This window comes from Xenopus tropicalis, chromosome 8 (genome assembly GCF_000004195.4).
Source record: "Xenopus tropicalis strain Nigerian chromosome 8, UCB_Xtro_10.0, whole genome shotgun sequence".
Taxonomy (NCBI): domain Eukaryota; kingdom Metazoa; phylum Chordata; class Amphibia; order Anura; family Pipidae; genus Xenopus; species Xenopus tropicalis.
Window position 1 is genome coordinate 72955995 of NC_030684.2, and position 16472 is coordinate 72972466.

Below are 16472 nucleotides of genomic sequence, written 5' to 3' on the forward strand. Positions count from 1 at the left end.
AAAGTAGCAAAAAAAACCGAGTACCGCCGCTCCTTATACGCAGAGTACGCACTCTGCGTAGGGCACCAACTCCCAGGGGGGCACCCAGGACCGCCGCTCCCTACGCAGAGTGCTCACTGTGCGCACTAACATACCAGTCATCGGCGGCGGCTCCTTCTCTTATGCTGCTGCAACAGGCCCTTTTATATGGTTGCGCCCGTGCGTATGACGTCACATGTCAGCGGCGAGGCGCAACCTTATAGAAGTGCCTGTTGCAGCGGCATAAGAGAAGGAGCCGCCGCCGATGACTGGTCTGTTGGGGGTAATTTCTATGGGGGCAATTGGGGGGCATTGTATGTGGGGGCTACCATCTATGGGGGGTACTGTGTATGAAGCAATTGGGGGCATTGTGTGTGTGGGGGCTACCATCTATGGGGGGCACTGTGTATGGGGGCAATTGGGGCACTTTCTATTGGGGGCACTGTGTTTGAGGGCTACTGTCTATGGGGCAATTGGGGACACTGTTTATGGGGGCAATTGGGGCACTGTGTGTGGGGGCTACTGTCTATGGGGGGTACTGTTTATGGGGGCAATTGGGGCACTGTTTATGGGGGCAATTGGGGCACTGTTTATGGGGGCAATTGGGGCACTGTTTATGGGGGCAATTGGGGCCCTGTTTATGGGGGCAATTTGGGCCCTGTGAATGGGGGCCCTGTTTTTTGCTGTTTAGAGCAAACCTGTTTTGTGCCATGTTTAAACAGAGCACTGGCTACTATTTTATGTTATCAAGATTATTTTTACAAATAAATTATTATTTTGATCCATCTAATGTGTGTTTCTGAGTACTGAATTATGTGAATAGTAGGTAGCTGAGTAGAGCAGAGTAGTTGCAAAAGGCACTAACAGTTGTAAATGTATTCATTAATTAAAATATATTTAATTACAATTGTATATTTTTACATACAGACACACGTAAGCTAGTATCATCCTGCAAAAAAAAATAAATATATATAATATATATATATATATATATATATATATATATTATATATATATATATATATATATATATAAAAATATATATTAAATATTGCCTGTTGCAGGATGATGCTAGCTTACTTGCCCCCCCATGGAAAATTTTCTGCGGACACCCATGCTAAAGGCCATTGCCTCTCACTGTATATAATGTATCTGAGGTCAAAGTTCCCACTCACTGTATTTAATGTACTGGGTTGTCACTGCTCTTCACCTTTCAATGTATAATGTATTGAGTATCTGTTCTTGGAAGTTACTGCCATAGTGGCAGAGCCAACATTGTGTCTCTATGCAGCTTCAATCAGCTTTAGAAAAGTAACTGAAAGGTTCTAAAAGCTTGCTTTGATTATCAACTTAGGCAGCCAATAAAGGTATTACCTTTACACTAAATTTGTTATGCTTCACATCAGAAGTTTTACCCTATAACTTTTCTACTACCTAACATAGTAAAAAACTTTTAGGACAATCTTCAGGCATCAAAACCCAATGAGATTATCACGAGTGGGAAAACATATATTTCTGCTTTTAAAGTAGCCCAATAAAATAATATGTATAATATATTTTAAAAGCAAGTCCTATGTATTGTCCACACAGTTATAAGTAGTATATATAGGCATATACAGATACGAGATTAAAACTGTTCCCTCTACCATAAGAGTATGAATAGTTTTCTTGTTTGATAAATCAAACACATTTTTATTTACAGTAAAAATCTTGCAGTTTACCTGCTAAATCTGTCTACCTGCTTTAATAATTTTGCTTGAGTTCATGTAGATGGGCAAACAGTACTGATCTCTATAATTTATGTGGTGAGCTCTCCAGTCTTTATTTCTACTGAAGGCAGGGATTACATTGGGAGATTTCAGTCTTGTTTGGAATACATAGAACTGGTATTTCCCACTAATTTTATTACATCACCATTTTTATCTTACTATAATGATTGAGTTATAATTTGATATGCTACTTGTAATATTATGGTAAGATATTATTGTGACATGTATATTATGATAACACTTTTTTCTACATCTATCCCACTACCCCTTCCTAATTATAACTGTCCTCTTCCTATTGCCCTCCCCTTTGTTAGCCTTTCTCCTCTAGTAATAATGCACATGCTTCTTACACAAAACAATCTCTTGAAAAGAAAATCTTATTTCTTCATCTCCCATTGACCTCTAAATGTGATAGGCAAGTAATATAATTAGTCATTAATATCTAACTAATACTTCTAGGTAATACTGTCAGGTTGCAGGACTAAGATTTCAGATGACTGTAAGCTCTTTACAGGGCAGGGACCTCCTTCCTACTGTGTCCCATACCACATGGCACTTACTCCCTGTGTATTTATACTTATTTATTGTATTTATTATAACACTTGTCCTCCCTGTGTGTAATTTTGTATATTGTAAGATTGTACAGCGCTGCGTAAAGAAGCTGCCAAAATTCTTATTCACTCTCTTATAATATCTCGCCTGGACTACTGTAACTCCCTATTAATTGGCCTTCCCCTCCAAAGACTGTCCCCTCTCCAGTCCATAATGAATACTGCTGCCAGGCTCATACACCTCTCCGACCGCTCCTCCTCTGCCATATCACTCTGCCAATCCCTGCACTGGCTTCCCCTACCATCCAGGATAAAATTCAAACTATTGACCCTCACATTTAAAGCAGTCCATAACTCTGCCCCACCCTACATCTCTGAACTCATCTCTAGGTACCATCCAACCCGCTTGTTACGCTCCTCTACTGACCTGCTCCTCAACTCCTCTCTCATTCCCTCCTCACACGCTCGCATTCAAGACTTTGCAAGGGCTGCCCCCCTTCTCTGGAATTCACTCCCACAAACTGTCAGACTTTCTCCCAATCTCTCTGCCTTCAAGAAATCTCTAAAAACACATTTATTTAGAGAGGCTTACCCTAATCTAGCTTAGCAATACCCTGTGCCACACCTCTCACAACTCTGGTCATGCCCATTCCCACACCTTGTGTCTCAACCCTTTCTCCCTGTAGATTGTAAGCTCTTTTGGAAAGGGCCCTCTTCACCTCTTGTATCGGTTATTGATTGCTTTATATGTTACGCTGTATGTCCAATGTATGTAATCCACTTATTGTACAGCGCTGCGGAAAATGTTGGCGCTTTATAAATAAATGTTAATGTAATGTACACTTGTGGCACTTTATAAATAAAGTTATACATACATACATACATACATACATACATACTACATACATACTAAAAGGATTTTTGCTCAGACCTTATAGAAAAACAGCCTGGGGCGTTGTAGTTTTAGAACGCCTCAGTTCATTCTCAAATCCCTGCAAGGTATGTGGTATGCCTTTTTTATATATATATATTTTTTTTAAACCTCTTTTTATTGTGCACAATCAGTAATAGCAATTTACATAGTTACATTCTAGAACATGTATTGTCGCTGTCTTTGATTTATACACTGTTTAATAAGGGAGGATATATAGTGGTAGGTTAAAGGTTTAGGTATGGTTTTCCTTTATTGATACATTTTAGTTGGGTAGGATAAGGGAAGAAAAGGGGTTAATAACATGGGAAATAACTTGAAAGAAAGAGAAGACACCAGGTAAGTCTATTGTCTATAAATCATAGTCTTATTTTAAGATGAAATCCTGAGTTTTTAATTGGTTATTGTTGTTGCCCATTATGTGGGGTGGATGTTATAGTTTCTCAGTATGTGTTCCATTGTGCCAAAATTTTGTTGTATTGCTCCTTTTTATTATTGTCATTCTATTGTCCATCTTTTGTATTTGCTTAATTTTGAAGTACCTCCTGTTTTCCAGACTTTAGCTATGAGTGTTGTGGTCACATTTAGGATATGGAATACATTTTTCTTTGGGAATTAGAGATAGTCTCTGGGAAATGCATTAGCAGTGCTGCCTCTGGTGTTTTTGGTAGGTTAATTTGTAGGTCCTTCGTTATTATTGTAAAAACTTGTTGCCATAGATTGCTAACTTGTGGGCACTGCCACCTTATGTGTATCAGGGTCCCTTGGTGGTCACATCCTCTCCAGCACGCGTTGGGATAGGTTCCTGAGATCAGGGCCGGAACTAGGGGTAGGCAGAAGAGGCAGCTGCCTAGGGTGCAATGATTGGGGGGCACCAGACAGCAGCCTCTCCTGCCTACCCCTAGAACAGTTTTGCGTCGCGCCGCATCGCACACCGCGTGGTGCAGGGGCGAGGTAGCCGACCGGGTTGCCTAGGGCGCCCGGTCGGCTCGGCCCACCCCTGCCTGAGATATGATGCAGTCGAACTGGTGTTAAAAGAGATACTGACACCAGAAACTAAACTTTTTTTTACAACTATAATAACATTGTCTTTGCATGCTATTTATAACTTATCTTAAAAGTATTTGTCCAGTGCTTTTACATAACCTATCTGATCCCCCATGTTACTCTGTGAGGGGGTGACCATATTTGTGCAGCAGTACGCCGTTAGCATTAGAATCTGTAACTGACAATCTGAGAAGGGACAGTCAGGTTGGCAAAACAGTCAGGTTTAGGGATATCCAGTAACAATTACTTACAAAAGCACACGTGACCTATAGGTAACTTTTTATGTAGATTCATATTTTGTAAAGTAGTTTTTTAGTGTCGGTATCACTTTAAATGCCATCTATATAACAGTTTTTTAGCTGTTTCTAAGTGATTTGTGTTGCGCCAGTTGTTATAGAAAAGATTTTACCCAATTGTTCTGGGGTGAGTTCTGTTTGTAAATCCAGTTCCCATTTTTGCATAAATGAGTGTTTATAGTCCGGTGGTAGTTCTAGTAGGAATCGGTAACAGTCCGAGTGAATCCCTTTTATTCCTTTTCCGACCTTACTGCTTAGGTGTTCTATTCTTATTGGTTGTCCTTTTAGTTTTGTGGTTTGGTGTAACCTTATTTAGAAAGTGGGTAACTCTTAGCTATGTATATAGCTCCTTGTTATGGAGTTTGAATTTTTCTTGTAGTTGGTGGAAGGTGTGGTAAGTTGTGATAAAGTATAAGTCTGATATCGTGTTAATACCGCTATCCATCCAGCTCTGTGGTGAGAGTTCTGTGATGAGGTGCTGTAAGTTGGAGATTGGGGTTTGCGGTGAGGGAAATTTGCCCAAATCGCCTTTTCTGTTTAGTTTGTCCCAGGTTGTGAGAATCAGTTTAGCCAGCATAATTGGGGTAAAGTCGTATTTTGTATGGAGCTTGTTTCTATTAGGAGCCATTTTTTGTGGGTTGTAGGGGAATGCATTCTGATGGCCGTTTCTAGTTGAGAGGCTTTATAATAAAGCAGTATATTGGGAATTCCCAGTCTCCCTCTTAATTTGGGTTGCTGTAGAACCTTAAAAGCAGGGTTTCATACCTTTCCATATAAAGTTATTCAGTTGCGTTTGTAATAATTTGATGTACCATGGCGGGAGCAGTATTTGAACTGTTCGGAATAAATATAATAATCTTGGTAGTGCATTCATTTTGGGTGCTGCTATCCTGCCCAACCAAGATATATTTTGTGTTTTGATAATCTGATTGGAGTGTTTTTTGTAGTGGGAGATAGTTCAATTTGTAAAGATTGTCTGGGTTTTGATTCCTAGGTAGGTGATGTGAGTTTCTCTCCAGTCATATGTGTATTCTTGTCGTAGTGCTTGTAGAACCCCATGTGGTATGTTAATGGGTAGAGCTTGGGTTTTGCTGGAGTTAATTTTATACCATGAAACTTGGTAGAAATCTGTTAATTCTTTAATTAGGTTAGTTAATGAGGTCTGGGGATTGGTTAGGGAAAGTACTATATCGTCAGCAAATAATCCTATTGTTTGTGGCCCTTCTGGTGTTGGTATTCCTTTTATGTTTGTGTTCTGTCTAATTTTACAAGCTAGTGGTGTTCCACAATTAATGCAAATATGAGCGGGGAGAGTGGGCAGCCCTGTCTTGTCCCGTTTGTGATGTTAAAGGCACTCGACAGGATCCCTGATGCGTTTACCCTTGCTGTAGGGGATGAATATAATGCCAGTATTTCTTTAATGTATGTGTTTCCTAGTTGGAATTTCTTTAGTGTTTGTTCCATATATTTCCAATGGACCCTGTCGAATGCCTTTTCTGCATCGAGTGATAGAAGTAGGGATGGGTATTTTTGATTCTTAATAATGTGTAAGAGGTTGTGTAATTTTCGTATGTTGTCAGGTGCTTATCGATGTGTGATAAAGCCAACTTGGTCATTGTTTATTTATTTATTGTTTAGTCTTTGTGCTAATATTTTGGAATATAGTTTGAGGTCTGTATTTAAGAGGGCTATCGGTCTGAAATTTTGGCAGTTATCTGTAGTTTTACCTGGTTTGGGGTGGTTGTGATGCAGGCTTGAAGGAATTCTGGGTTAAAGGAGAAGGAAAGGCAAAGTCACTTGGGGGTGCCAAAATGTTAAGCACCCCCAAGTGACTTTAACCGCTTACCTCGTACCCCGGGCTGGTGCCCCTGTTCGGAGAAAATAGCACCAGCCCGGGGTACCTGGAGCGCAGCGCTTCCGCCTTCCGCCTTCAGCTTCCTAAGCTGCCGGTGGCCGGGCATGCACAGTAGAGTGAAAAAGCCGACTTAAATGTTTAAGTTCGGCTTTTCACTCTACTGCGCATGCACGCGCAGCGAAGCCGGAAGGAGGAAGTGCCGGCAGCTACCCCGGGCTGGTGCTGTTTTCTCCTGACAGTGACACCAGCCCGGGGTAAAAGGTAGGCGGTTAAAGTCACTTGGGGGTGCCTAACATTTTGGCACCCCCAAGTGACTTTACCTTTCTTTTTCCGTTAATTTTCCCTGTATCCATTATGTTTTGGAATGTAGTTAGGAGGCGGTAAAAGCAGTGTTTTGTATGTTTTATAGTATGTTTGTAAAACCGTCTGGACCTGGTGCTTTTCCTATTTTGAGTAGTTTTACTGCTTGCTCTATTTCTTCTTGAATTATTGGAGCGTTGAGAAGTTCTTTTTCTGTGTTGTTGGGGTGGGGCAAGTGTAGTGCAATAAGGTATTGTTCTATTTGTACTTTAGTGGGGTTAGGTTCTTTATCTTGGTTGTTTTGGTTATAGAGTGAGGTGTAGTATGTTGCAAATTTGTTTGCTATTTGCGCTGGGTCTGTAATTTTGGCATTGTTTTGTATTAGTCAACATTAGTAATATCTGGGGAGCACTCACCGGAGCAGTTCCACGGTCAAAGAGTTCCGTGCTGTCACGTCTGGATACGCCCCCGGTCCAGGCGTGAGTCAGAGCTAAGGAATGTATATAAAGACGGAGCACTCCAGGAGCTCTTTTCAATAAAAAGTAATCTTTATTCGCGTGTCCATAAAAACATTCTTGTTAAACTACAACTCTAGACTAACGCGTCTTTATCTACATTCCTTAGCATTGTTTTGTATTAGGTATAGTATTCTAGTTTGAGCTTGTTTGGCCCTAAATTTAGATGCTAGGATCTTATTTTCTTTATTGTTTTTGGTGTAGTAAAATTGTTTTAGGAGTTTTAATCTATATTAAATTTTGGCTAAAATTATTTGTGTTAGTTCTTTTTTGTCGTTTTGTATCTGCTGCTCAAGTTGTTTTGTATGTTTATTCTTATAGTTATGTTCTGCTTGTTGTATGTTTCGTTCTAGGCTGTTTTGGCTTTTATCTCTTTTGTTTTCGGATTCCTTTTACTATTTGCTATTATTTCTTCTCATAAACTTGCTTTTTGTGCCAGCCATACCACCTGGGGGTCTACAGTTGTATTTGTGTTTTGTTGAAAGTATTCTGTTATAGATTTTGTGAGTTGGACTTGGATGTCTGGTCTTAATAATAAAGACTTGTTAAGTCGCCAGGGTGTTAGGTGTTGTGTAGATCTCATTGGGGCTAATTCTATACCTATCGGTGCGTGGTCTGACCAGGTCTGTATTCCAATCCATGTTTTTTTACTGCTGTCATAGTTTGACGGTCTACAAATATGTGATCTATTCTAGAGGACATAGAATGTCTAGGCGAATAAAAAGTGTATTCTCTTTCCTGTGGGTATCTAGCTCTCCATGTGTCTATTAAGGCTAGTTTGTGGAACAGGTCCCTTGTTGTTTTTGCCGTTTTTATTTGCTGCTTGGTAGTGTTTATTTTATTTGTTCTGTGTACGTCTAGCTGTAGGTTCATGATACTATTAATGTCTCCCGCCATGATACATCTCCCTCTTATATGTTCCAACAGATTTGTCAAAGTTTTAGTTAAAAATTGCAATTGGTTATCATTTGGAGCATATACATTTATTAATGTATAAGACTGGTTTTCTATTGAGCATGTTAACATCAGATATCTACCTAAGGGGTCTGCAAACAACTGTTGCTTTTGGAATACCATTTTGGCATTTAATTAATATTAAAACATCTTTAGATTTTGTTTTGGAATAGGCATGAATGTTATGTGGGTATCTTTTGTTCATGAAGTTGGGGTGATCTTTTTTAATGTGTCTCTTGGTAAAATAGAATGTCGGCTTTTGCTTTGAAGACCTCATGCAATGCTAGGTTTCTTTTTTGTGGGGTATTTAAACCCCTAGCGTTTAGGGAGTAGAAAGATACCATGATAGCATTGTTGTTTGCTTCCCCTTAAGTGGTGGCATATATATTAGGTTTGGTTTGTTATAGGCATTAGCCTGGTGAGTAAGAATAAACCAAATATGTATAACATATAAACTGAAAACACTGTTTAGTAACTGATATTCCATATTAACAGTAAATCAAATATAGATTAGCAAGACAGTAGATAACAACTATTTCAAGAGGTTATATAGCTACCATCTACCGCAGGGTCGAATTTGGCTTTTCTGCGCCTTTAATGGTGCCCGAGTGCAATATAGCAGTAGGACTTGGGGTGGGGAGGTAGGATTTTTTGTTGCAATAACAGGGAGTGAGAAAAATATTGAGCTGATCGTGCTCTAAACCAGATTATGTTTTCGAGTGGATTTTGGAAGGAATTTCCTTTTGTGATTCATGTTTTTTTCCATTCTCTGGTGATTTTGATTTTCTGTGGGGATGAGACTGTGGGAGAAGTATGTCTTGGTGACCTTCTGCTGCGTTCTAGGCCCCATTTGTGTAAGGATTTTTCAGCCTCGTCGGGTGTGTTGAGGACCATTGGTGCGCCACTTTTTATCACGATTAGTTTGACCGGGAATCCCCATCTATAGGGGATTCTCTTAATTTGGATGTTATTTCTGCGAATTATCTCCTTTTAGCAAGTGTGGCCTGGGAGAGATCCGAGTATATTTGTAAATCCACATACGTTGGCGGCCAGTTATCCTTCTTGTGGGCTGTTTGTAGCAGTTTCTCCTTGATTCTGAAGAAGTGATTTTTTGCTAGCACATCTCTTGGGGCTGTTTCTGGTGCTGCCCTAGGCTTTTGGACCCGATGGATTCTGTCTGTGGTAAGTTCAGTTTCTGTTGCATCTGGTAGTATTGCTTGCATTAGGCCTCTTAGGTAGGTCTCTAAGTCTTGGGGTTGGACCGACCCTGGAACCTCTTTGAGTTTAAGGTTGTTCCTTCGAGATCTTCTAAATCAGCGACCTTGTTGCTTAACCGTTCTAGTTCAGATTCTATATGGGCTTGTGAATCTGCTAGCTCATTGTGTGCTTGTGCATATTCGCCCATTTTCGTTTCTATGTGTGCAGTTCATTTTCCCAGCTCTTGTACCTCTTTCCTTATGTCTTGAGAGAGCTGTTTGATGTCCGCCTCTGTTGGCGATAGCTCGTGAGCGGGTGCTGTATGTTTCTCCTGTGCTTCTCCGTGCGGTTCTGAGATGGCGTCCGCCTGTGGTTGTGGGTCGGATTGCGCTTGTGGAGAAAAGTATGCAGTCAGTTGCTGGGGTGATTTTTTGTTCTGATGTTTTGGTCCCTTTTTAGCCCGGAGATGATCAGCAGTTTATGAGAGTTATTTGCTACTTGATTTTGGCGTTTTTCCACCTGTTTCCTGGCTATGTAGCATGGGGCTAGTGTGTTAAGCATCCATGTTTGTTGGTGGTTAGTTTCGTCCCCTCATGGGTACATCAGATTTTAGATGTGCTGTATATTGCTTAGTAGCGCTGCTGGATAGAGTGTGTCTGGGTAAAGAGCCAGCTGGCTTATTCTGGGTGGCTCAGCAGAGATTAGACTCCTGCCGTGGGCTAGGGTTGTTTGCCTTCCTTGTGCTGCCCAGATAATGGTGTTGGTGCGAGGTGTTGTGTGAGGTTCTGGCGTTGCTCCGTGGGGGATCAGTGCAGCCTGTTATAGTGCGTGTGGAGGGTAAGTAAAGGGTGCGTAGGTGCAGTGTGGCGAGGAACCGCACGTCTCGTTAGGCCTCCAGCGGGTAGTGCAATTACGAGAGTCCCCGGCTTCACTCACGTCACTGGGCCGGAGCAGGATCTGTGCAACGGACGAAGCGGGAGAGCTTGTTTTGGCCTGAAACTATGGTGATATGTCTCCTTAGGAGCCTGGGCACTGCTTTGGGGCTTTATGGCTGTTAATATGCTCAGATGGAAGAGGATTGGGTCAGGAGCCCGGGAGCGTCCTCGAAACACGTCTGCTTCACGCTAGGTCAGCCACGCCCCCCCGCTTTTTATATTTTTAGCTGGAATTTTAAGCATCAACATTTTATAGGGATTACATCCTGTTAAAATGGTATATTCCATTCACATTCCATTGACTCAAGGGATGAAAACATAATTTTGCTTTATAGGTCCCTGGTAAGGCCTCACCTTGAGTATGCAGTGCAGTTTTGGGCTCCAGTCCTTAAGAAGGATATTAATGAGCTGGAGAGAGTGCAGAGACGTGTAACTAAACTGGTAAAGGGGATGGAAGATTTAAACTATGAGGTTAGACTGTCGAGGTTGAGGTTGTTTTCTCTGGAAAAGAGGCGCTTGCGAGGGGACATGATTACTCTGTACAAGTACATTAGAGGGGATTATAGGCAGATAGGGGGGGTTCTTTTTTCCCATTAACGATCAACACAGCAGAGGCCACCCCTTTAGATTAGAGGAAAGGAGCTTCCATTTGAAGCAGCGTTGGTGGTTTTTCACGGTGAGGGCAGTGAGGTTGTGGAATGCCCTTCCTAGTGATGTGGTAATGGCAGATTCTGTTAATGCCTTTAAGAGGGGCCTGGATACATTTTTGAACAAGCAGAATATCCAAGGCTATGGTGATATTAATATCTACAGTTAGTATTACTGGTTGTAAATATAGTTTATGTATGTGAGTGTATAGATTGGTAAGTATAGGTTGTGGGTGCTGGGTTTACTCGGATGGGTTGAACTTGATGGACTCTGGTCTTTTTTCAACCCTATGTAACTATGTAAGTATTATTTTGTTAAAAGTTGTGTTTTTGAAAATCTGTTTCTCTTCCCTACAGAACATGATGTCCCAACACCCACCTCAGAGGCCTACCAAAATGTGATCTGTGCATTGGGTCTGGCAGTTGGAATCATTGGGATTATTGCTGGAGTCATGCTCATCATTAAAGGGATGAAGCAAAGTGCTGCACAGGGGAGGAGCCAGCGTTAATGTAGAGAAATGGGGGGGGGGTCTACTGCTTTTTATTTCTAGTAACACTGCATAATATCTTCTGCACACAACTGATATCGGCAGCTGATTATAGCTGCCGATATCAGTCCCTTGGACCGATTCGGCAGCTTATCTGCCCATGTAGGGGCAGAAACGAGGGGCCTGGCAGACCGATATCTGGCCTAAAATTGGCCAGATATCGATCGGCCAGGTTAGAAAATCCAGTCGGATCGGGGACCGCATCGACTCGTTGATGCGGTCCCCGAACCGACTGCCCCATTGCCCGTAGGTGCGGATCCGGTGGATCTGCCCGTGTATGGCCAGCTTTAGTCTGTAATGCAGGCAATGTAACTTGAGGCTCAAAGCAGAGAATGTTGTAATGCTTATAGCTCTGATATTTTTATGAATCATACTTCACTGAAATAATATTGTAAATTTCCCCTCCCAATGCAATATCATTTTCTTCAAATTGGAAATCCAATGTATTTACCTGTTCATTTAACCTTAATTATCCCATCCCAAACCATTCTTGTACTTAATTCTGTTTAGAGAAGGGCATACTGATAGCCAGCAAAGATCATCAGCACTGGGTTATCTGAAAGGCACTCACATAATGCCAGAAGCTGCAGCATTACCCAGACATTTTTCCACTGACACTCAGCAATTTGACTGCAGTAGGAAGTTTCTGGAGACTTGAATTAAACTCAAAGAAAAGTCTCTGGTCTCATTCTGAAATAACTGTATCTATATTCTGCATGGCTGGAGGCATTTTTTTCTTTTATTTCTTAAAGGGATAAGTTTAACAAATGCTTATTTTCAGTACAACTGTACAATAACAATGACTATTTCAGTTCCTTCCTACTAGATCCTATTAAATCCCATAGATTTAAGTTAAACTTCCTCCCTCTGGTGTTTGTCCACTACACTATAAACAGACAGTCTGAACTGTTACAATTTCCTACATTTGTGATACATCTTTCTGAAGCATTGGCGGAATCTCACCAATATATATAGTCCCTGTGTGTGCGGCTCACTGTCTTGTTTTTTATATATATCTAAAGGATTATGCTCAGTAGGGACTGAAGTTAAAAAATATATCAACTAATCAAATTGTAGCAGTTTACTAAACTGCTCACATTAATAAAGAATAGAAAAACTTCATAACTCTTGCTGTACTTTGAAAACAGACAATAGCATTTGAAAGGTGAAACCCCTTTAAATATACAGTGAAGTCTAAGGCTGATGGCAAATGTTTCACCTTCTTGAACAAAAACTTGCAGACAGAAGAGAAGTGTAGAATCCACCACTGCTACTTTCCTTTCACTTCAGTGGGAAACATATGACAATTCTGGAAGTGCTTTTCTGCCCCAAAACACAATGGACAATATGCCATTTACACCATAGCTCTAAGGTGTTAAGTAACACAAAATCATGGCAGTTCATGTTTCCAGCTGTCACCTGACAAGTGCTTATACTAGTGCTTGAGGGTGGTATGCAAATCAGTGGGACAATTTTGTATTCTTTTAATGTGGTGTATCTGTTCTCCTTTGTTTTGCTGAATATACCTTGCTTACACAAACAGAATAGAAACTGTTCATATTCACCATGAAATAGCACTCATATATCATTGGGCATCACACATACTATAATCTCTGCTACAGTGTATGAAAGATTGATTCCTTGATTTTTTTGTTTTTAAATTAGCTTAGCTTTTAGATGCATCTCTGAAATTGAAAATTACATTTAATTGCAGCCTCAATATTTGCAATGGTTTCTGTGTGATGTATATCATTCTAACCCACAATTTTATTTGATGATGATTTAAAATACAATGTATGTGTTGGCTTTGAATGAATATCAAATTACCCCCAGCTACAAGGAGGATCGTTATTGAATGTTGAAGTTGTAACATCCTCTGTTAATTGGCTTGCTCTATGGTCTGGTAGCTCCAGAACTGCAAAGTATTCTATCCAGTCATGTACTTTCTTGTATTTTCTTATATAGCCCTGATCTTGATTGCTACTTTCTGTACAAACTAAATGGATGCCCTGCTGTTTTTCTTGATCTCCTAAACAAAAATAAAGCTATTAAAAAGTGTAACCCCAACCCTATAATTCATTTAACTTTTGTCTTTCTGTAGAGATGATCAGTATAGTAATAATGCTTGTAACCCTGCGGTAGCTGGAATGCAACACATGATTGAAGACAGAACTATATCTTAAGAGATTTATATCTTATAAGAGAGTGCTGTTTAAATCTCACGTAGGACATTTTCTTTAGTTTTGTGCCTTCTGCCTTATGCATTAAATACTGTATGTTTGCATTCAACCTGTTGCCTGTTGTATTTTTTTATACTGCACACACTTACCTCTTGTTCACATTGTTACATATTCTGTAGTTTTTACTGATTCCACCTTGTTTATTAATTTATAAAAGAGAGCTCTTTAGAATACTCAAATACTGGACAATATCTCAAACAGTGAAGGTAACCATGCTGTCCATGGTTAAAAGCTCCTGCTCGCAATCTCTATGTACACCCCAACCATAGGTGTGAAACATATAACCATAAAAAGTCACTGAGAGAGCGCCACACTGCAGTACTTGTTGCTGAAATGTGCTTTATTTACACAACATGTTTCGAGCACTAAGGCTCTTTATCTAGTGTAACCATAACCAACCAACAGTGTACAACCAGGCCCGGATTTGAGGAGAGGCCAGAAAGGCCCGGGCCTAGAGTGGGACAAATTTAGGGGCAGCATGCCGCAACAAAATGTTGAAATTTTGCTCCCATACGGAGCAATGGGGACCTCTCCCCACTGCTCTATATGCGAGTTTAAACGCCTGCACATGTGTGCGCGCATGTGAGTGGGGGGGGCGGGGATAAGAAATCCGGTGCTGTTTACAACAACTTTTTATACATTGAAAGGAAGTGATGCAATCAATGACCTTTAATAAGGAGGTGTGACTGAAAAATCCTACCATATATAGTGACACATAGTTCATTAGAGGTATCCAGTAAGTGTCCTTAATAGAATCCTTATTAAAGTCTCTTAGTAAAGTCCATCTATTCAATTAAAGTACTGCATATTACTGGCCTACCACTGATATCCCCTGAAAATAAGCCCAATTTTGCCTCATACCATTTTGCAGAATAAGGGAAAACGCATATCTCAGATATCGAAATAGAAAAAATGCCCCAACACTCTTAGCATTAGCTGTACTTCTAGTATACATGTAGTGACCCATAGGGTTAATATGCCCCTATGGCTTTAAACCCTACAACTTCCTAGTTTATGCTGTTACTGGACAAAGACCCATATATCTAGTTTATCCTTTGCACTTATGCCTTATTGGTTATTTGGTTTACCACACCCCTTGTACTCTCATATAGTGTTTAGCAAGGAGGTGTATCTTCCTCTTTGGCTGCCTCTGATGTCTCAGGTGGAAGTTCCACTGGGCCTGGGATCAGAAAGGCCCCAGTAAAGACAAATCCTACTCTAGAGTTACCATCTGCACTCTAGAGAAGTTGGGGATAGGGACTCCGTGAATGAGGAATAGCAAGCATAGAAGAACACCTTAATAGCACGCTCTAGGGGAGTGAGATAGTTATAAATAGAGCAGTTCCAGGCTCCAACCAGGAGGTTAGCTGGAAGTACCCTTACATACAGGCACTGTTGCTTTAGCATAGGGCCACGGTTAAGATGCGGGATTCGGGTGAGTTTAAATCCCTGATCCACAGTCGGCTGTAGGACTCTTTAAAGCTAAAGGTATTCAACCTGAGGACTGAGGTATCTATCCAGACTGCCCTCCATAGTGGTGCTGTGCTGACAGATGTCTCAACCCTGCCCAGACTCATAAGAGGTGGGATAAACCGGTGGGCATCCTCTCTTACTATTCTCAGAGTGTTACTGCTATTTATGCATTTGTGAGTATTGATTTCCCTGCACTACTACTACTTGTCTTGGACAATAAACAGTTAAAGTTTGGTTTGCAAGAGCTCCTGGTCTCCATTTTATCATCTACCTAAGCATTTGCATTACACGGTGGCAGTGGGAGGTATAGTACAACAACATCTTTCAGAAGTTCCTTCCCCATAGCAAAGGCCCATCCTGTTTAAGAAAGTCGCAATGTACCCCATGCTCTGTTCCTAGTTGGACAAATTGACTATTTTAGATAAATACGGGTTACATACATATTCGGGTATATTCTATTGTCATTTCATAATGGGGCAACTATTCATCTGGAAAGAAAAAGGCTCATATTAGCATACACATCAAAGTGTTACATTCCGTGACCAGAGAAAACATTTTATGCTCCAGCTATCATTCATACCTTTTGGACTTGTGTCCAGTTTTTTTTTTTATCAAAAAGGCCTCTGTTTGTAATAGTTCTTTTAAATTACCACCTCTTGGTAAGGCATTCACTACTTTCAACACCATCCGTTTTAACTGGGATTGGTTGTGGTTAGCTTCATTAAAATGTCTTGACGTAGTTGTGTCAGTTGAGGTACCCTGCTTAAAATTTCGCATATTTTCCTGGTGCTCTTTAATACATTGCTTTATTGCCCTTGCTGTCTGACCAACAGAACATTTACCACTAGGGCATTTGAGTAGATATACAATGTTTTCTGTGTTGCAAGTGGCATACTGTTTCAGTACTGGACAATAGGATTAGGTGTTTGTGGTGTGATTTTAAAATGTTCTAAATTACAAATCCAGTTTAAAGTATATACACTAGTGGGTTATTTATTACAAATTGATTAACAGTTTTGTGTCACAGTTTGAGAGATTAAAACTATTTTTGTCACATCTTCTCAAACTTCTCAAATGGAAATCTTAAATAAAAAGAAAAACTTGCCATCTAAGGCTAATGCCACAGAAGGCAAATACAAATAGGAAGGATGCACAGAGACTATTTCAAATGGCAAAATGAATACCACCAAGTCTTT

At 40.5% G+C, this 16472-nt stretch overlaps 1 protein-coding gene across 1 annotated transcript in view; it reads left to right on the forward strand.

Moving 5' to 3' along the window:
* Positions 1-13852, forward strand: part of hla-dqa1 (major histocompatibility complex, class II, DQ alpha 1) — a 30337-nt gene extending 16485 nt beyond the window's left edge. The window contains 1 exon segment of the mRNA NM_001113067.1: positions 11373-13852. Coding sequence (NP_001106538.1) covers positions 11373-11524 — 152 coding nt within the window. The 3' untranslated portion in view covers positions 11525-13852.
* The last annotated feature ends 2620 nt before the right edge of the window (positions 13853-16472 follow it).